At 42.1% G+C, this 22,822-nt stretch overlaps 1 protein-coding gene across 1 annotated transcript in view; it reads right to left on the bottom strand.

The window, feature by feature from the left end:
• Window positions 1–22,822, bottom strand: part of FYB2 (FYN binding protein 2) — a 121,070-nt gene that overhangs the window by 15,372 nt on the left and 82,876 nt on the right. The window contains 8 exon segments of the mRNA XM_077760769.1: window positions 2,996–3,056; window positions 4,495–4,523; window positions 9,275–9,373; window positions 10,424–10,499; window positions 12,589–12,629; window positions 12,720–12,834; window positions 18,897–19,056; window positions 21,635–21,737. Coding sequence (XP_077616895.1) covers window positions 2,996–3,056; window positions 4,495–4,523; window positions 9,275–9,373; window positions 10,424–10,499; window positions 12,589–12,629; window positions 12,720–12,834; window positions 18,897–19,056; window positions 21,635–21,737 — 684 coding nt within the window.

Here is a 22,822-nt window from a genome sequence, read left to right as displayed (position 1 = left end):
GTGCTCCTCTGAAATCTCTCCTCTCCTTTATTTCTTTTGCCACCCTAAATATTTGATCATCTTTCACTCCAGTGATTATAATGACATTTTAACATATGTTTTACTTCATACTTTCTCTCCAAAGCATTCTGCAGAAGGATCCATTTACTCTTCCTGAAGTATAGCTCTGATTACCTTGTCCTTTTGCTCAGAGTTTTGGACTTCGTCATTTAGCAGTAGGGCAGAAGAGTATCATGAAAGGGCCCTCCCAGTACAAACCTACTAGATACATGTGTTTTAAAAAATTGCTACTGTTTATACTTAGAGTAAGTACTGCACATAGTACCTTAAAAGCCCCCACCAAATAAGCTGAAACCAGACAGCAGCAAGCAGTATGCAAGCACAAATGGCAAGTTTGTCCTGTGGAAAATGCTAGTGTCAGCACCACAGTATTTCATAAGATTGAACCTTATGCCAAGGTCAAGGTAGGAGTTAAGACAGATTCTTATATTGGATTTTTTTTAAAGCCAAATGCAGCTCTATGCATTTATTCAAGACCCAATGAGTGAGACTATGGAAAACAGAACATTAAAGGATTAAAAATATAGTAGGGAAATCCTAACTAAACGAAAGTTCCAATAGATACATATCAAGCAAATTAGACGTTTGGAAAGAACATCACTGGGAGATACGACACTGTATAGTAGTAACTTTTCACTAATGGATTGGGTTTGAATCCTGTTCCTACACTTATTAGCTGTGTGAGCTTGGGCAAGTAACAACCTCTATGCCTTAGTGCCTCTTCTGAAATGTTTGTATAATAATAATATCTACTTCATGGGATTGTTGGGACAACTGAGTGAAGTAATACATATTAAATGCATATAACAGTTACTGACCCCAATAAGAGCTATGTATTATTTTTATTATTAATAGTATTAGAGATAGAGACCTCTACCATATAAGAAACAGTCAGTTCACTATAAAGTATTTTTAATTTTGTAAGCAACTAACAAAAGAGCCTCAGAATATATAAAACAAAAAATGATAGAACTTTAGGAAGAAACTGACAAGTTTACCATGTTTGTGTGATATTTCAAGCTATTTCTTTCAAATATTGATGGGTCAAACATCTAAAAATTCATAAATCTATAGATTTTAATGAGAGAATGATTTAAAGAGCCTATGTTGATTGTTGTACCAAACAGAGAAGTCATATTTTTCTAAAGTACACTTAGAACACTGATAGAACTTGACTGTACATTAGGCATGAATGTCTTAAAACATGTCAAGACACTGATAGCAACTATTTTCTCAGGGTAGTTTATTTTATATATCTTTTTTTAATGTTTATTTCTTTTTGAGAGAGAGAGAGGGGGAAAAAAAAAAAACACAAGTGGAGGAGGGGCAGAGAAAGAGGGAGAGAGAAAATCCCAAGCAGGCTCCAAGCTCTCAGCATAGAGCCTGAGGCAGGGCTCGATCTCATGAACGGTGACATCATGACCTGAGCCAAAGTCAGATGCTTAACTGACTGAGCCATCCAGGACCCCCGTAGTGTACTAATCTTATTAGCTACTTTTTCATAGCAGCAGGCTATTAACATGGGAAGGATACTGGAATAGGGAGCCTGGACACAGACTTTCAGACATAGAAATGTGGTATGACAAAGATGACACTGTACATCCATGGGGAAAGGTGGAACTATTCAATTAACCATTTATGCACATGGGAAAAAAATTTAATTGGATCACTACTTCATTATAGTACCAAAACACAAAAATCAGTTCTAGATATATCTCAGGTTTAAATGTAAAAGGCAAAAACTTCAGCAGTTTTAGAAGAAAATGATCTTGGGATAAAGATTTCTTTAAAAGAAGCAAAAGGCAATAACCAATTGGTAAATTCAGATGCATTATAATTCAGAACTTCTATTCATTAGAAGACCAGGAACAATGTTGTGAAGTCAAGCTACAATGTGGGAGAAGGTGTCTACAACATATATAACTGACAAAGGGATGGTATCTGGAATGCATGAAAAATCTATAAATAAGAAATAAAAAGACCATTAGCGCAATAGGAAAAAAGAAAAGGTATGGACAGGTCTTCTATACAAGGAAAGATGAATATGAATATTAAAAGGGGTTCAACACTTAGTATTTTACATCACAAAATTGGCAAAAATTAAGAATTCTTTCTGTGCTAAGTGTTGGTAAAAACGTGGATCAACATTCCCCTTACAAACAGCCAGGAAGAGTGTAAAATGGCACAACCACTTTGGAAAACAAGTTGGCATTTTCGTACAAATCTGCATTCCCTTCTGCATTTCTCTTCCCTTCTAAGCATCTCCAGGGAAAATTCTTGGACATACAGAAGACATAAGAATATTTATAGCAACACTGAGTGTTATGTGGAAACTAATTTGACAATAAACTATTTGTAAAAAAAAAAAAAAAAAAAAAGAATATTTATAGCAATAGTGTTTATAAGTACCAAAAAATTAGAACCCTAAATGAATCAAAGATGTGTAGAGGAGACCTGTATTTGCAGTCATTTAGAGGAGACCTGTATTTGCAGTCATTTAGTTGAGAGTGAAAGGACAGATAACAAGGAGCTAGAGAGTGGGCACCGAGTTTCAGCATGGTTTCTTTCTTGATAGATGGTTACTTTGTCTTTGAGAACAGAGGTTCTGTAAAATACTGCTTGCTATCCTCTGTGTTACCTTGTACATAGGAGGTTATGAAATCAGGGTATGTTGCATTAAAATGAGTTTCAAGTCTCTAGATTCAAAGATAAGAAACAGATTCCAAAGCTCTAGTGACTTCTGAATCACCTACTACTATTAGATCATCTACGTTATTCACTGTTTTCCCTTCTTAGTGAGGGAAGGGACATCAGAATCTGACTTTTCATCTAGTTTCTAAGGCTCTGAAGAGGTGGCCCTCTGACCATATTTAACAAAGCACCAGGAAATGGGTTAAATATCAGAAGGGATGACCAATGAGGTTAAATGACTTACCTTGACTCCTTTTCATTTATATCCACGTTATCATAGATAATACCTTCCTGAGACCTAAGTTCTAGGATCAGGACGGGAACAAAATAGTCCATTATTAGGCATGGCTGATACAAACTTCTGGGCCTTCTAAATTATCCACAAGTATCCATAATACCCAATTATCTAGGTACATCCATCCCCATGTCTGTTTTATCAAAATCTGCTCCCAGAATACAGACAGGCTGGAAGGATAAAAGAACACAAAGAATCTCCATTTGGGAAGAAATTCAATTGAGAGATTAAATAGTGGCTGCCCAGTATCTCAAATACATATGTATATATTTGTCTCAATTTAATTTCATGCATATTTTCAGAAAATATGAATTGCTGAAAGGGTCATCTTTAGAGTAGTTTCCCATCATCCTGGAACTTGGCAAAGATGTTTTACTTTGAGAACAGTAAGAGGACTTTTCCAAAATTCTGGAAAAAGACATTTAAGTAAAACATCCATGTTTTTTCCTCCTTAATTTTTATCTCAAACCATTGGTAACTGCTGTTCTATAATAATCTAGCATAAAATTCAATCTTAGTGCATAATTCTAAGTAGACATTTTCAGTTTAGATAGTCACATTTCTTGCTGCTCTACATAGAACTCCATGTTTAAGTGATTTGCCACTTGAATGAATTTGAGACCTTCTTAGTATAATTATTTATAATTCACATTTGATTATTCATAAATTTGGGAGTACAATGCATGTCTATTCTGAGTTGGCTTTTTGGATTTTTACATGGACCAAGGAAATTTGAGGGGACCCATGATTTTACCAGGTTGATTTATAGAACCTTCACTTGTTATTTAGTACAGCAAACTCCAATTTCTGGAATACAATATACATTTGAGTTGCCTAATCAGAGTGAAATCAAAGTACCACCATGGCTAAGGCTTACAAACAAAAACCAACAAACACCACATGGCCCTCTTTTTTTGGCAGATTCAACTTACTGAACATGTACTGAGATCATACTGTGTGTGAGGCAATGTGCTAATCTGTGTATTGTTTTTATAGCCAAGAATATTCCAGTGACCCATCTTTGATTCAATTAGTATGTGTACTACAATGTGAACAGGTCCAACTTCTGTCTTAACTAGGATGATTTGACCGTCAGATTCTACAAGAGGCTGTGTGGTGTAATGTATAATGCACAGCTTTGTAATCAGAGAGACTTGAGTACAAATCCCAGATCACTCAAGAGATGTGGATGTAGGTCCTACGGCCTCCCTAAAAAGATACTATTTTTCTAGGATTCTAAGAGGCCTGGTAAATAGTAGGCACTTGAGAAATGTTACTCATCTTCCGCAAAGTAAGTAATCCTGTTGGATAAAATGTTGTCTTTGATCTTTATGTGTCAAACTTTGATTAAATATGGAATGAAGGAAGGATTACTACTTCTCTTTTCCTGCCCCTGAATATGCCAATACTGAGTAGTTTTGTGCCAGTAGTAAGTTGATGTCACTTACCTAAATCAGGCAGCGAAATGGAAAATGCACTGTTGATTGACAAAAGACACAAAAGGGTTAAGGAGAAAAGTCAGGTTCAGAAAGATTAGCTGATCCATCTCAAATAACATATTGATGACCAGGTTTCTTGATGCAAATGCATCTAGGCAAAGATGCAAAGCAAACCTTTCCTGTAGCTTTGTTCTGATCAACCTTTCCCCCTGCTTCCACACCACCATTTGAAAAGGAGCCTGTGTATCCCTGGGACCACTCATATTCCCTTCTCTAAGTAGACAGCTTCAGGCTCTGCCCCATCCAGTCACAAGATCCAGTTTTCACCTGCAGATCTTCCGAGATGCCCATCAAATACAGGTGTACCTTGTTTTACTGCACTTTGTTTTATTGCAATTCACAGACACTGCATTTTTGACAAGTAGGTTTGTGACAACTTAGCATCAAGCAGGCCTATCAATACCGTTCTTCCAAGAACATTTTCCTACTTAATGTCTCTGTATCATATTTTGGTAGTTCTCAAACTATTTCAAACTTTTTCATTATTCATTATGGTGATCTGTGATTATGATGCACTAAAGCTCAGATGATGGTTAGCATTTTTAGCAACAGATTTTTAAATTAAGGTATGTGCATTCTTACGACATGTTTCATGCTTAATAGACCACAGTATAAACACAACTTTTATATGAACTGGGAAACCAAAAAATCTGACTCACTTTATCGTTAACATTTGCTCTGTTGTGGTGGTCTGGAGCCCAACCCACAACATCTCTGAGGTGCGCCTGGACATGCATTGTGGTGAAAGAGAACCACCCCCTGCAGACATGGTACCCTGCCTATATGTAGGAATAAGCCAAAAGGATATCCTGAGGGCAGAATTCCAGGCCGGGGGGAATGGAAGATAGCAAATTGCTATGTGGGAGAGGGACATTTGGCCCAAGTAGATTGTTTGGTTACACAGTTAAGGAGATGGAAGGAAGTATGGTGCGGTAGGAAAAAAAATCCATGTATGTTAAGCAATTAGTTTCAGTTCAGTTCTATGGGGACACTCACAATGGGCCAGACCCATGTGCTGGGTATATTAAGTGATCAGACAGAGTTTCTACCCTAAAGTAGCTGGGGGTTTAGTGAGGGAGACCCAAAGTACAAAACTGTGTTAAGAACATAAGAAAGGAATGTCCAAAGCAACAGCACTTTTAGGAAAATCAGCTCACCTTTACGCACGCCTCAGTTTCTTCATTTCTAAAGTGCATACCAGCTCTATCTTACAGGCTGACTAGTAGAGGAGCATGGGTGTACCTAAGAAGGTGTGTAGGGGAGGGAGCTTAGGATACTCAGTGTCCCTGCTGTCAGTGACTGTACACCCAGACCCGGTGGTGTCAGAATAGAGGGCAGCAGTCCCCGGAGTCAGAGAGAGGCACATCTGACTCGGAGTTCTGCCCTTATCCACTTACCCTGTGCACGCAACCTAACTTTTCAAAGCCCCCCGTTTTTATCTGTTCTGTCACATTGTGAGTATTGTGAGAATTGGAGAGAGAACACACATGAAGCAGTTCACCCCCCTGTGCTCAATGCCTAGTTAGCATACTTCCTTGGCTTCTCCACTCAGGGGTTCCTAGCTCAGCGAAGCCTTTCTTAACACCAATTTCCTTCCTCTGTTTTAGTTGCATCACAGTGATGGTAGTTCCTATTTACTTTAAAAAATTTTTTTTAAAGTTTTATTTATTTTTGAGAGAGAGAGAGAGACAGCATGAGCAGGGGAGGGTCAGAGAGAGAGGGAGACACGGATTCAGGCTCCAGGCTCTGGTGGGGCTCGAACCCACAAACAGTGAGATCATGACCTGAGCTAAAGTCGGATGCTTAGCCGACTGAGCCACCCAGGTGCTCCAGTAGCTCCTACTTAATCATAGAAATGGAGGCTACAAAAAATCTCGAATGCTATTTCCTTCCTCTGGGTCATTTAACTCATTCAACATTTATTCTTAAATAAATTATTGTCACTGTTTATTGTTATTTATTGTCTCGGGCACTGTTCTTTATGCTGGAGATGCAGCAGTGGACAAAACCATGAGTGCCCTCATGGATTCTAGCAGGGTGAAGCAGACAGAACAAGGATATTTATGCTCTGTCAAGTAAGGACAGAAGTGCAGTTGGACAAAATAGAGCAAGATGAGGGGACAGGAGAGCTGCAGGTGAGAGCTGGGTTTGCCATTTTTCAGAAGATGGTCAGGGAAGGGTTCACTGATAAGGTGACGGGAGTAGACATCTAAAGGAAGTGAGGGAGGGTGCCACACTGTTAGCTGAGTAAGAATGTTCTGGGAAAGGGAAAGGAAACAGCCAATGCAAAGAACTGCAGGCAGAGGTGTGCTTGGTCTCTTTAAAGAAAAATAAGGAAGTTGGTGCATCTGGAACAGATAGTGTGAGAACAGGTTTAACATCTAATTCCCATGTAAAATCCATAGCACAGCTAAGGCCAGTGGCATTTAACTCTTGGCTTATTTATACCTAAGTCCACACCATTTAATGACTGTCCTAAGAGACAGTGTGTGTATCTGAGAGAAAGAGCGGGTGGAGAGCCTTACTCTTTTTAAATGCCACATTCCCACTGTTACAACCTCTCTCTGAAGGTAAGACAGTTAACTAGGAGTTGGTGTTCAAGAGAGGAGCCCTCAATCAAAAAAGCTCAACAAACGTTAATTAAAGAAATTCTGTCTTGTCCTGTTTTATCTATAGGTTGTTAATTGAAAAGGCTGAGGGGATTTACGAGGGAAAAAATCTTGTTTTATTTTTACTTGACAGAGTGCGAGTTGGGAAAAGGGGCAGAGGGAGAGAGGGGGGAGTGGGGGGGAGAGAAAGATAGAGAGACCGAGAGAGAGAGCGAGACCGAGAGAGAGAGCGAGACCGAGAGACACCGAGAGAGAGAGAGAGACCGAGAGAGACCGAGAGAGAGAGACCGAGAGAGAGAGACCGAGAGAGAGAGACCGAGAGAGAGAGAGAATCCCAAGCAGGCGCCACACAGTGCGAAGCCAGACACAGGGTTCCATCCCATGACCCTGGGATCACGATCTGAGCTGAAACCAAGGATTGGTCGTTGAGCTGACTGAGCCATGCAGGCACCCCAGGAAAAAATCTTAATAGACTGTCTTAAAGATAAAACATCTTTCTCTGCGGGTAGTGAATTTCTCCTTTATAGAGGTGTGCGAGCACAGGTATTTGGCTTGTTAGGAAGTTTGCAGAGAAGCTTTTGTAGTGAGTTGGACTAGATAATATGGATTTCTCTTGTAACCCTGCAATTCTCTAAGAAAAAAGGGTTTCTCAGGAGTATTAATAGAGGTTACAAGACATGCACAGGATGTTAGGGAGACATAGGAGACACAGATAATCCGGGTCTGGGTAGAGGGGTTCAGGGAAGGCGTCCGAGAAGGGATACTATTTGACCAAATTTTAAGACAAGAACTTTGATAATCAAAGGAGGTTGGAGGAGGGTTGGTGCATTCCAGACTAAGGCAATGTCATGGTTAAAGCAAGGAGGCACCAATACCGTGGCGGAGTTACATCTGTCGGGTATTTATATGGGATGGTAGAGGAAATCTGAGTGAGAACTGGAACTAGACAAGAAGGGAGCTTCCATAAAATATTCACTTGCCATAGAAAAATATTGGGTATTAGTGCTAAATGTCGTAAGGAGTCACTGAATAGTTCTAAGAAAAAGGAAATCGGATTTGCATTAAAAAACATCAGCATTTTCACCCGGATCAAAGTTTTAGGGGATGACAGGCATCATGCTACTCATTTTTGGTCAGAAGCATCTAACCTGCTAGGGCCAGAGTATGCCTTCGTGCATAGGTCTAACTGACTACTGGAGCTCTACTTCCATGGTCAGAACTACAATCCATGAACCCTACAGTCTGTTGGATCTCTTGGTAGATCTAGATCCAGCAGACAACTGGACTAAAAATCACATAACTTTCATGTTTTATGATGGACAAGAACGTCAAGGCAGAGTAAGAATTCCATGCCAACGTATCTGGTGACCTTGGGGAAATTATCTTATTGCCCCCTCCTTTCATAAGACACAGATTTACGTCTATATCTCTTCCTACATATTAGAAAAGTGTCTCCAGAGACTGCCCAGCCTTGCTCGTATGCAAGAGGAACCATGGGCTGGGTCATGATTTGCCCACAAGTGCACACAGAGTAAACGACAAAGCTGAAACCAGAACCTGGGTCTCCCATACTGCTGGTGAACCCGTAACCTTCTCAAACACTGGCAATTAGTGGGGCGATCTTGGAGGGTCCTTTCCAGGTCTACGACCTTGAGATACATGAACCAGTCAGCTACAAAGTTCATCTCCCCTCTCTACACACTGCTTCTCTCCAGAGATGCAAATTAGAATACAGAAGCGTAGACATACGAAACCACAGAAAAGCACAGGGCTAAGAAAACATAAAAGGACATAATTAATAACATAATGGCTGGTGATAACAGGGATATATGCCAAAGACGATGAGGAAAAATTTACTTTCTGGACTTTGCTTAAGACTTTCCCCTCTACACTTGTCTATAACCCAGTTTCATCGATTTTTTTCCAAAGGGGTGTTGTCACCTAATTACTCTCTGTGGGTGTGGTTCATTCACAAATTGGAAAGAGGCGGCAGGTGACAAGGAGGCCATCGACTTTAGTTGCTGATACGCCCTGCACGGTTTCTGAGAAGCGGATGTAGAACTATCAGGCTATCACTGTTAGTCTTCTCCTGGGAAGAGACGCTGCACAAGATTCTTTACCTTACATGTTTGTTCAACTTGTTTTTCTTCATTTTAAATCTGTTCTTTTCCTTCTTGAAGAATTTCTGCAGTCTTGTAAGTGCTTCTTTTCCATCTAAACTAAGAGGAACGCGAAGATATAAACAACATGGCATTTGAGAGAGTACTCCAGAAGGAAGAGGCTCATTCCAGAATGCAACCCACTCCAGGGAGAGAGAGGAAATGCCTTATCGACCTCTATGCTTTTCTTGTTCATTTAGATGCCAATATGAAAGAACACACACCAGTCAGCTATGAAGGGAATTATACATCAGTACAAACTTTATCCACCCCAAATGGTCTCTATTTTGCATATGTGAAGCAAGGTCTTCCTTTCAGAGAAGATGACTTAGGGAAGAATAGTTTACAAACTACACTGGAAATATAAGAATTCCTGGCTCCTGAAATCAGGTCACTGACTTTTATTTGATGACTGATATTACAACAATAGCGGTACATTTATCGCGCAGTTAATCATTAAAATTCTTCCAAATATGCTCTTGGGTTGTTTTTTGGGGTTTTTTTTTTTTAGGGTAGCTGGAGAGAGAATGATACATCTACAGCGTCCCACCCAGCATGGAACACTACTCTTCCCTCCAACCCTCGAACTTCTTGCTTTTGACCATTGCTGCTGTCATTTCCACAATGTGCCCTCAGAAACCAAAGTTGACGAGTAAAGCCCATTTGAACAAATATGAATTTGTTCAACACTGAATTCTTAGATATTAAATTAAGTCTAAATCCCAGAGACAGTCTTATTAACTTGCAAAGACACAAGTCAAGTCATAACCATTCTTTCTGTAAATGCAATGATAGGACTGAAGCAAGTTTTATTATTATTTACTTCTCCCTTCTCACTTAATTCCTAACATGATATTAAAGTCTTCTACTTTGAGAGATGGACGTTTTCTTAAGAGAGAAAGCAATATGATTAAATATTCTAGCATATGATTGTACACAATCCCAAGTCTCTTATTCATCACAATCGTAGTATTAAAATAGCTATCTCTACTCATGTAAATCCTAAGGATGAGAGGGTCAAGGGAAGAGGAAGAGGACTACTTCTTAAAGTCTAGTTTTCCTTTACCAGCAATACCATTAGCTACGGAGCTAAGAAAGAGAGGAACTCACTCTATTTTTGAGTAGCTGCTTTTTGTTTTGTAGACCTCTTCATACACTTCACTATTTTCTTCTGGAATTAAAAAAATTATTTATTATAATGACAATAGTTCAAATTGATACTTGACAAGAAATTATTAGATACCTATCAGGTGCTAGGTACACTTTCATGTCAGGTACATTTAAAAAAATTTTTTAACATTTATTTATTTTTGAGACAGAGAGAGAGAGAGAGAGAGAGAGAGAGAGAGAGAGAGAAAGAGAGTGAGCAAGACAGCACAAGCAGGAGAGGGACAGAGAGGAAGACAGAATCCTAAGCAGGCTCCAGGCTCTGAGCTGTTGACCCAGAGCCTGATGTGGGGCTTGAAGTCAAGAACCGTCAGGTGATGACTTGAGTTGAAGTCGGATGCTCAATGGACTGAGCCACCCAGATGTCCCGGGCATATCTGTTTTTAAAGTTTATTTATTTATTTGGAGAGAGAGGGACAGAGGGAGAATCCCAAGCAGACTACGTGCTGTTTGCGCAGAGCCCAATGTGGGGCTTGATCTCACAAACCATGAGATCATAACCTGAGCCAAAATCAAGAGTCAAGACACTGAATCAACTGAACCACCCAAGTGCCGTAGTCACATGTTTTTTATAAGCATATGGTAACAATAATTAAACCCTTATAAAATTAGGTATAAAATGAAAATTCACGTTTGCTTCTTCCCTGATCCCAAGTCTGATCTGGTATGGTCAAAGAAAGCAGGTTTATCAACAGATTGCATCCTTCTACCCTCTTCCTTTGCATATTTTGTATATAACATGCAGAGTCTACTAAACATCACACATTGTGTTGAATGTTGGGGCAAGAATAGAGAACCAAAGCATCTTGAATAATCTTCCCCTTCACAGCATGACTTTAGCCAATTCCAACACATCAGCTTAAGATACAATTTGAGGCTACCCTGTATTGGAGGATTTTCAAGTTTAATTTTTTAATGTTTATTTTTTAGAGAGGCAGAGTGTGAGCAGGGGAGGGGAAGAGAGAGAGGGAGACACAGAATCTGAAGCAGGCTCCAGGCTCTGAGCTGTCAGCACAGAGCCTGACGGAGGGCTCGAACTCACAAACCACAAGATCATGACCTGAGCCAAAGTTGGACGCTACACCGACTGAGCCACCCAGGCTCCCTGAGGATTTTCAAGTTTAAAACGTGACTCAAACACAGTGAGTTTAGGAGAGTCACTTAAATTCTCCATGCCTCAGTTTCCTTTCTAAAATGGGGTACTGAATTTCATGATCTCTGAGGGTGTTTTACCATCTAAAATTCTGACATTCTAAGGAGGACAAAAGCAACCAGAGAAGCATTTGATTATCTCTCCTCTATTACTTCTTCATCCATTCATTGGACAAATAATTTCTGGATGTCTAATGTGTCTGGCATTTTGTTAGGGGCTGGGGAAAACAGCATGCATAAAGAAGGTAATAATCCAGGAGGGAAGACAGTTACTAATGGAAGAATTGCATGCATATAAAATTATAGCTGTAAAGGACTGAGAGGCAGGGCCATGGTACCCTGAGGTTGAGTAGATTATACCTCCCGGGGGGAATGATGCAGAAGCTGGGATCAGAGGAAATAGTAAGAGTCATGTAGGCAAAGGGGCCCAGGGAAGTGAAGAACCCTCCATGAAGGAGGAGGAGCACATGAAAACACTCTGAGGTGGAGCTTGGCAAGTATGAGAAGCTAAAAGGAGATCGGCATGAATGGATGTTGAAGATGAAGACTGTACAGTATGAAGAGACTCCAGTGGCAGGTAGAGGCAAACCACTCAAGGCCTCTAGACCATGTTAAGGCTGATCTTAAAAGTTCTAGGAAACCATGACTGGGTGTTAAGTAAAAAACATTCCTATCATCAGACCTGCATCGTGAAGCCATCAGGAAGGATAGCATTTCACAGTGAAGGTTTTTTGTTTGTTTGTTTGTTTTTTGCCATGAGAGCCCCATTATTAGTGGCTTCATCTGCATGATCCTAAAGCATTTGTTAGCCCACACCTCAGACCACTTCTAGCTTAGCACCACCTTGCCCGAGTGGCATTATTAAAAGTATAAATATAGATAAAAGACACCTTACACCAAGTCACAGAAGCATCAGCAATTCCTACCCACATTTTCAAATGTCTTCTTATACGTACCATTATCTGAAGCAAATGAGCTAGAGAAATCTGACCTTGTTCTGCAGGGAGAAATAATGCAAAGACCATTAACCTGTTGTGTTGTACCTTTAAAGTTTCACCACAGGGCCGAAGGGCTGAGATGCACTTACCTCGCTCTGCCAGGGTAGTCAACATCATCATACATCTCCTCTGAGATGGAGTGAGGCTTCCAGGCCCCTTGGCCTGGCATTTCTGTAGTGACCTCCAAGGCCTCCACATACCCACCTGTACAGAAAACAAAGTCCTGGAAGAATAGCTCATCAAGCGCTAGCATAAATGCATTCGCACGTCACGGTAGTGGAGGCAAGAATAGCAAAGGCAGATTTCATAAACTAAAACTGGATTATAATCTCGACACACACATTTGTTTTAAATCTTTTTTACATTTATTATTGAGACACAGAGAGAGACAGAGTGAGAACGGGGGAGGGTCAGAGAGAGAAGGAGACACAGAATCCGAAGCAGTCTCCAGGCTCTGAGCTAGCTGTCAGCACAGAGCCCGAGGTGGGGCTCGAACCCACAAATTGTGAGATCATGACCTGAGCCGAAGTCGGGCGCTCAACAGACTCAGCCACCCAGGCGCCCCTCGATAGGCATGTTTCTCTGGCAAACCACTTTCCCTTGCAGAGACTCAGCTATGGTTCTCTGAAGTTGGGATGACGAAAACACCGACTCTTAAGTGAGTATTTTAAGGTCGAATACGTATTCAGGAAGGGTGCTAGTTACCTAGTGACCAGTAACTCCACCCTCTTCTTTGATGGCTATTGTCTAATCTCAGACCTCAGATGGTGAAACCCTCCATGGTACAGCCCTAGAGTTTCTCTCCCTTTATAAAATTTTTTTCAGTGTTTATTTCTGAGACAGCGAGCATGACAGTGAGTGGGGGAGGGGCAGAAAGAGAGAGAGAGAGACAGAATCCGAAGCAGGTTCCAAATTCTGAGCTGTCAGCACTGAGCCCGATGCAGGGCTCAAACTCACAAACTATGAGACCATGACCTGAAACGAAGTTGGATGTTGAACCGACTGAGCCACCCAGGTGCCCCTCTCTCTCTTTAAATCTAGATAATCTTATTCAGTTTTGTGGCATTTTTTTCTTCAAATTTCTTAGACAAATTGATGGAGCACATTAGCATTTCCTTATTCCTCAGTGATGGAATTAGCCAGAAGATGGTGTGCCAGGTTGAAAAATGTACAGAGATTGTGGGCACAAGTAGCGAGCCTGTTAATTACAGGTGCTGGTTTATTTCACAGAGCTATAAACTTGTCATAACCATAAAACTGTCATATTTTATCAGTTGGCATAGTTTGATATTTTGAGTACGGGTGATTCAGAACCATTTTCACACACGAACGATTAATCAGAAAGAAGAAGTGATACATCTGAGAAATAAGCAATGTGCAAATTGACTCATGTAATTAAATGAACCAAGTATGAAAAGCTTATCCCCTGGTAAGAAGTCAGCATGTAGACCCCAAACTGTCTCAAGCACATCAGCTCCTTGATCCATCAGGTGCTGCTTTTCTGTAAGAGGTTATCCGTAAGTTTCTCCCAGCACAAAGCAAAGATCTTGAACACACAGGTGCTTAATTCCTAGTTCAAGACAAGTTTTTTTTCTTTCTTAATCCTTCCTTGGCTGCAGCAAATGTAAAAGTTTATGGCTTCATTTTAAAAACACAGACAACTCCCAAATTTACATCTCTAACTTCGACATCTTTCACAAATTCTAGATTCCCCGTCAGCCTTCACATCACTCCCATTTGGTTGTCTAAACACATTATGTTCCAAACCAAACTCATGGCTTCTCTGCAAATCTGCATTTCCTGAAGCCAGCCCCAACTGAATAAACAGTGGCAGCTTATCTTTTCTGTTGTTTGGGCCCCAAACACGGAGACATCCTTGAGTCTCTTCTCTACTTCCAAATTCTATCCTGAATCCATACACGTCTCAACAAGTCTACCACGTGCGCTCCTCCAAGCTCCCACCCTCCCTCCCTCTCTCTCACAATACACACACACACACACACACACACACAATTAGTACAACAAGCTCATAACAGGTCCCTAATTTATCCCTTTGCATTTCTTCTTTCCTGACTGCAGCCAGGATGATTCTTTAAATGCAATCAGATCATTCTGTTCTCGTGCTCGAAACCTGTCATTGGTTCTTCAAAACCTGTCAGAGTAAATGTCAAAGTTCTTGCAATGGTCTACAGAAGCCCCTACACTATCTGGCCCCTTATCATGTCTCTGACCTCATCTCCTACTACACTCTGCTCCAGCCACACAGTCCCGGCTCCCAGCTGTTCTGCCCCCATACCTGGTAGGCTCCTGCCCCAGGATATTTGCACTCCTTCTCCACTATCCCGAAAAACATCCTTACCCTAGGTACACATGGCTCTCCTACCTACTTTACATCTTTGAAGTCATTTACGAACACTTTAAAACTGCAACTTCTAGCACCTCTCCTTGGTTTTCCTGATTCTCTTTCCTTGCCTTGTCTATTCCCCATAACATTTACTGCCGTTCCACACAGTGGATATTTTACTGTTTATATATTTATTATCTGTCTTGCGGATCAGAATGCAACCTCCTTGAGGACAGGAATTTTTATCAGTGTTGTCTACTGCTATACCCCCAGCATGTGGAACAGTGCCGGGCACATAAAGGCACTTCAGTATTTTATAATATTGAATGATTTAAATGGATTTAAACTGTACTGAATTTATAGTGTTTACTGATATTTTAAATTTTATATCTACCATCTCATTACATACTTTTATTTGTTCTTTTTTCTTGCCCCTCATCTTCCTCTTTCTTGACTGAGGTTTCTTCTCTTTATTCTTTTCTCTTTTATTTTTTTGGAAGGCATATCCGCCATGGGTATCTTTTAAAAGTTACCCTAGTATGTTTTAAATTTTAATTATACAGGAAAAAGCACAAACCCTAAGAGTGCAGCTCAGTGGTTTTTCCCAAATTGAACATTTTCATGTGGGGAGCACATAGATCAAAAACCTAACACTGCCACTGGCCCCCCAGCCCCTCCCATGCTCTGTTCCGGTCGTCATTCCTTCTCATAAGTGTAGCCACCATTACAGCACAACTTGTATGTGTCTTGGTAAACTGAAGCATGCATTTCTATTCGTGCAAGAATAGGCATGGGGCTGCCGGTCACAGGCACACCCTGGACTTTAATAGATGCCGCCAGATGGTTTTCCCTGTGATTTCTTTACAAGTATATATTGTGGAATTATTTGAAACCTGGGCTAGAAGGAGGTTCCATCAAAGAGGATTCTATCTGCTTTACCAGTGATCTGGGAAGGCTACTAAGTTGATACCACGTTACATTAAATTGGGTTTCTTTTGGACCACACACAGCCGTGGGGATCTGAACTGCCGGGGGGGCGGGGGGGGGGATGGCGCATGTGGATCAGCTTACGGTAATCATTTTATTTTTTTCCTTCACGCAGCACCAGGGTCAAAAATGGACAATTTTCGGCTCACTGGGGTTTATGCTTTGTCCATTTTTGTCATCCAAAAGAAGTAACACTTTTATTTTGTTCATTTTCACAAGAGGCCTATTTGCATAGGAGTATAGAAAGACACTCTGTTGTCTTTTTCTTCTCAAAACTTTCCATTTTCGTGTGCACTCTCCTTAACTAAACATCCTGTGCTACTCAAACAAGTACCGCAAAGAGCCATTAATGGACCCAGCATCTCCCTTTGTGCTTTCACCGCATGTGCATTATGTACAGATTACTCAAAATCATCTTCTTTGGACTGTTTTCTTCACAGCATAATCCTCACATCTATAGTGACTCCTCATGGGCAGTACATGATTGCATGAAAACAGTTCTCAGCCCCATATTCAGGGCTCCCCTTTAACTCTTTTATTCACTTCAACTTGTCTTCCTCTCCCTTACTTTTTCTTTCCTTTTTTTTTTTTTTTTTTTTGTTATACTTCAGAATAAGTCTACCCACTTCTCAAGGCACGGTTTTTGATTTTATGCCAACTCTGTGCTTTCTCGTGTCATTAAATCATCAGAAATGTCTTTTTGTCGCCTGTTGTCACATTTATTTTTGAAAAAAAATTATGATGTTCATAACACTTGGGTTCTAGCCTCTTGTAACAAATTTGTAAGAACACAAAACAGCATTTTTAACTGTAGGCAGAGTCTTACTCATTCTATGTGGACATAATCCTTTGAGGTCCTGACTTTATCCAGGAGTCTCCTATTATAAGCTGACTTGGGGCAGGCCCTGGGGTACAGTGTCTGTCCTCTGCATCGCATGCAGTCAGAACAGAGGCCCCAGGGGTTCGGAGCTCAGTAAAAACCCTCAGGCCTAGAGTGGCTCTGGAATTCACCCTCCAGGGCTCCTGGTTCCTGCAAATACATGGATGGTTTCTTTTTACATCAGTTCTGTGATACTTTAATACATTTTCCAAAAATGTATTCTTTACTTGCCTTAGTCCAGAGAATTATTCATGATGCCAAACCTACCAGAGAGTCACTGAAGTTGGATTTATTCTTCTATTCCTTCCCTTAACAGCTTTGTTGGGGTATTTCCAGGGTGCCCAACACTGTACCAGGTTGCAGAAAAACAGAGCAAAATACCAAATGGTCTCTGATCACACAGTGCTCACCGTGTATCACTGGAGGCACACACATATCCCACAAATTAGAACGTAAAGGACGCTACAATTTTTTTAGATAAGGAACTCAGTGAAGAGAACTAACACTTACTGAGCACGCTAACAAGATACTTTATATGCATTGACAAAAGGACCCTGGAAAATAGGTAGTATTATTCCCATTTGCATATGAAAGTCCATACATTTCCTAGGATTATGGGATTAGTATACAGTGCTCCTAGGCCCCAGGATGGCTTAACTCTAAAGCCTAATATGGAATGTGGTCACTCAGTTGCTGTTTTCATGTCATGGAATCAGAAAGGAGTGAGGAATCACCTCCCTGGAGAGCAGGGAAGAGGAGGATGGACTGGAGTAAGGGAGGCCTCAGAGGAAGTGATTTTTGAGACAGATCTTGAAGGATGCCTAGGACATCAGGAAGTAGAGGATTCCAAACAGAGATCAGGCAAAATTAGAAGGGCACTTAAATATGTGACTTGGGAAATACAGAATACAGCAGACTATGGAGGGATGTGGCCAACTAGTCCAAAGGCGGATTTTAAGGGGCCCTGGGCTCATCTTATGACCACTGTGTTTTTATTCTTCTCATAACTGATTTGTAACATGTGAAATGTCAGTGGTTTGCCGTGATTTACTGGGCTGGACATGTTTTGTATAGCCGGTATCTTCTTTTTCTCTCCCTGACAACAGCCCTTTCCTTTTGCTTGGGAAATCCATCAACCTGAGTTACATAGTTTTGGTAGAACTGACTCTGCCCCCAGCTCCAGGGGTGAGTTTATGACACAGGCTGGGCCACCCACAGCATCATATCTCCCATTCATGATGGCTGGTTCATCAATGACATGTGGCCCAATCAGAACCAGGAAGACCCAAATGTGGGGCTTTTCTCAGAACTGTTGAGAGAAAGTTACAATTTCTAGTGTTCCCCTGGGGTTCCCAAGATGATAGGGGATAAGCCTGTTAATGCTGGAAGCCATCTTACCTCCATCAGGGTAGGGTTTGTCTGAAAGTGGACCCAAGCCAGAGGGTGAAGAGCCAGGAGTACAAGAAGTAGTACTGAGTCTTTGTGTTACTGTATACTTAGATCCAGCCATGGCCAGACTTTCCTCAAGGTGAGCTTTTTTTTTTTTTTTCTTAATACAGTATGATGTGATCATGGTTACCTATAATCAAGAGTCTTGACTCACAGGAAGGAAAATACAACCTAAGTAAAGGCAACTAATGAGATCATACTATATCAACAGTGTGTCAATTATTTTGGCCTCCAAAATCCAACAGGAGCTGGTAGATATACGAGGAATGAAGTAAGTATTTGCTGAGTACCTAGTATGTGACATACTGTCAGACGTGGCCCTCACAAAACTCCTGTGAGGTCCACAGTATGATCCCTTTTTCTGAATGAAGGAACAGAACTTCAGGAACATGAAGTTATTTCTTACATAGCGGGTAAGATTTGAACTCTGGTCTACTTCTAAATCCAATGCTCTTTCCACGACCCCATACCTGTGTCACTACAGCGAGTTACCTAGTACCTAACAGATGTTCGATAAATGTTTATAAAATAATCTACAATCTTGGACATGCACACCTTTAAAATCATTCGGTGATGGTGAAGAGAACCAGGAAGAACACGACTTACAGTGGCCTAAGGAGCGCCTGGCCAGCTTCGGGTCATGGGGGCGAGGCTTCATCTGGACAGCGTCGCTCACAGTGTCCTGCTTCCCGGGCAGTGTCCCCCCATTGCCTCTGTGGACCTCCATCACCTTGTTTCTTCCCAGCATCCCTCCAAAGGCAGCCCCCTAAACACATGCAATAGGGAGGGTACTGGTGAACCTGGATTTATCTTGCTCTGTTTCAGATTCCTGCCGTCCTTTATTCATTCATTCCTCACGGATAGCAAGGATTTATTATGGGACCAAACACAGCCTCCCTAGACTAAGTTTCACAAGGATGCATATGATATCTTTTGCTCATCTGTGAATGGCCACGGAATGCCCAGCACGGAGGCAGCCCCCCGGGAGGCAGCCCGCATGTAACACAGCACTAATATTCTTCATGTATTTAATCTCACCTCATCGCCATGACACCCCATTAGGAAAATATCACTAGTCCATGTGATGGAGAGTTTCAGAAGGTTAAATCACTGGGCTCTGGTCTCACAGCTAGTCATGTACCAGGGCAGGAGTTGAGCTCAGAGCTCTGTGCTCCTGGCCACCAAGGGATGCTGCGTTCCTTCTGCCATGACATTTCATCTTTCCACCTGTCATTCTTCCGTTCCTCTTCACTTCCTTTCATCCTTCCTCCCTCCAGCATTTGTCAACACTAATGCTGAGTTCTGGAGACAGAGACAGGGGGCACGTGGCCTATGCACTGATCATGGAGACAGTACACATGAACAATTAAGTACAGTGTGGTGAGCACTACTTACAGTTGTATTATTCACGGAGACGGAAGTAGAGAAGGGGAGGTCCATTCTCTAGGCTGGGAGACAGGGTGGGGGAAGACTTCTAAACCACGTCTTATTAAAGGGGATTTTAAAATGTAAGTAAGAGATCGACTGAGGGGATAAAGAGATACCTGGTACACAAATCAGCATGAGCAAAGCCACAGGTGGCCAGAAGAGGGGAAAAAAGCTGAGACGTGGAAGATGTGACAGAATGAGGCTGAGTGATGCAGGGTCTTGCAGGAAAGGCCGACCGTGGGCTTCACGGAGCCTCAGGCTGCAACCTGAGCAGATGTGCGTTTCAGAAGGGTCTGGATGGATTACCAGGAAGAGGCCCTGGAAGGACCAAGGAGAATTACAGCATTTCTGGCCATTTAGGAGAGGAGATTACGGTCCTTGCAGCTGCACGTGGATGGGAGGGTTGACCAGGACACTATCTCTGAGTAATTGGGACACAGCTGAAGTACTTAAGAGACATTAAGTATGGGATCTCTCGAGGTCTTGGTAGGACCTGGACAAACTCAGAGAATACAAGGAGGGGCAGCTTTTTAAGTTACCCAGCAGAGAACAGTTTTTAATGGGGAAAAATGACAAGGAAGAAGGTCAGTTTCACACACCTGCCAAACTGCCTTCCTTCACTGGCCCCTAAACAGTGGGGCGGGGCTTCCTGCGGGCTGTCCTGGGGAGTGCTTCTAGGCTACATGGCGTCACAATGGATTCTGTTTCTACTGACTTAGCATTTACATCTGACCCCAATCAGCACTGCCCAGCTACACCACCCACCACATTTATCTAACACAATCCAAGTACTTTTTATTCTCCAACTCAATTCTACTCTCTGAAAGCAGGAATGTGTCCCTTTAGTGGTAGCCTGACCCCGCCCCCCCCGCCCCCCCCCATACCTGGTTTTGCTCTTTCATGGTCACTATGACTAACCGTCCTCCCCTACTGCCTTTTGCATGCTCCTGATTAACCCCTTCCTGATCGCAGCCTCATCCCCCACTTACGGCCTTGCCCTCCCTCTGGCCTCAACATGCAATATCTAACTTGGTCCCAGTCTTTCATAATTAGTGACTTATTTCTTCCCTGAATTATGGTGTTTTGTGACACCCTATAAACAAACACACAACCTGGCCAGCCTGGCCTCTGGGCCAACACACTGCTTCAGGCCCACAACCCCGACAGCCTGTTGGATTCACCCAAGTCCTGCAGATGGAATGGAAACAATCTGAGGTCGTAAGATAGGCTCATCTCCAATAGGCTCCTAGAATGTTCTGAGCAGTATTAGCAGCCCTGGTGGTATCGATTGGTGAAGCCTCTGACCACTCCAGCTGTTTCCAAGGGGACAGTGTCAATTGGATACAAAGAGACACAAGTGTGTGGTATTTGCTAGTAGGTAATAATTAACAATACATTTCATTTTTATGGCAGCTTAGGGTTTACAAAGCACTTTCACGTACATTACTTCTTTTTATCTTCACTAACGAGACAGAATCAAGATGGGACTGGAAATAACTGGGTACAGGTTATTTCTTTTTCTTTTACAGATGAGATGGCCGAGCTGAGAAGAAGAAGTTGTTCTAAGCAGGGCCTGTGAACACATGCCCTAACGAGGCCCTTCCTCCAGGCTTGTTCTTTTGCAGGGCACAGCACCCGAATGGCCATCTCTTTATGTTTGCCCCAGAGCACCTTGCTGAATTCACACTAGTCCCAGCCCACCTCCTAAGGTCTGCTTCATGGCTACTGAGTGGAAAATCCAAGGCTAGAGCTCTGTGTTACTGTCACGTTCATTTCTTTGATAAAACACCCAACACCCCCTGCATCTTGTGACTCTGGACAGCTGCTATCACAGCCTCTGAAAGGTCCCTCCACGAACTGCTCCTAGAACATTCCTGAACTGCTCTGTTTGGCCCGGAACCCTAGCAGACTCGTACCTTGAAAAGATGGCTTGAATGTAGACCCCTTTCTCGTTTTTGAGGTTCCAATTCACACAGCTCCTTTCCTTCATCTTTCCTTTCTTTGTCCTCATGTGTAGGGCTTAGATGTGAAGAGATACGAGGGAAAAAGTGAGGTTCAGAGGTTTAGATCATAGTGTACCACCCAAACCTTAATGAAACGAATAGAAAAAATGAATGTAAACAGACATGAATAATCCCTCTTCTCTCCCCAACTTCTTCTAAGATGAGGATCAGGTCACCCATTAGATCATCTCATTGAATTTCTATCTGCGCCAATCAATGCCAGAACAAATCCCTGCTTGAAATCTCCCTAGGAACTCCCTATTGCCTATAGGATAAAACAGAAGCCCACTATGATCTTGCCACAATCTTTCTTTCCAACCCGGTCTCCCTCTGCTCCTTTCCCCCACTTTTGTCCTAGATTCTCACATTTCCCAAACATACCATCCTAGTTCAAGCAATTCTGCCTTTTTTCTTTCTAAGTTTACTTTTTGGGGCGCCTGGGTGGCTCAGTCGGTTAAGTGTCTGACTTTGGCTCAGGTCATGATCACACGGTTCGTGGGTTTGAGCCCCGCATTGGGCTCTGTGCTGACAGCCAGCTCAGAGCCTGGAGCCTGCTTCAGACTCTATCTCCCTCTTTCTCTTACCCCTGCCCCCCCACCTCTATCTCTCTCTCTCTCTCAGAAATAAATAAAACATGAAAACAATGAGTTTACTTATTTATTTTGGGGGGAGGGGCAGAGAGAGGATCCCAGGCAGGCTCTGTGAAGTCAACACAGAGCCTGACAGAGGGCTTGATCTCATGACTGTGAGATCATGACCTGAACTGAAGATCAGCTGACTGAGCCACCCAGGTGCCCTGCAACTCTCCCTGTTTAATTATCATTTCCCTTGTCAGACATGCCTTCCTCATCTATTGCTGGAAAACATAACAGCCTTCTTAATTTGTCTGAATCTGCTTCCCTCTGAGAATCCTTTCCTGATTCTCCCAGTCCTACCTTCTTATCTGCTGCCCCAATAATTTGTCCTTCCATCTCATAGTATGATGCACTGTCTATGAATCTGCCGCCAGCTCCTTCACTCTGCCTTGCAAACTAGCAATCAAGTTATAAGGAGGCAGAGTTCTGTTATTTCTGTGCCCCAGCGTGAACACTGTGTAACCCA

The sequence above is a fragment of the Crocuta crocuta genome, unplaced genomic scaffold (genome assembly GCF_008692635.1).
Source record: "Crocuta crocuta isolate KB4526 unplaced genomic scaffold, BGI_CrCroc_1.0 scaffold559, whole genome shotgun sequence".
NCBI classification, from domain to species: Eukaryota; Metazoa; Chordata; class Mammalia; order Carnivora; family Hyaenidae; genus Crocuta; species Crocuta crocuta.
The sequence above is the reverse complement of the archived record's forward strand: the minus strand, read 5'-3'. Positions and strand labels throughout refer to the sequence as shown.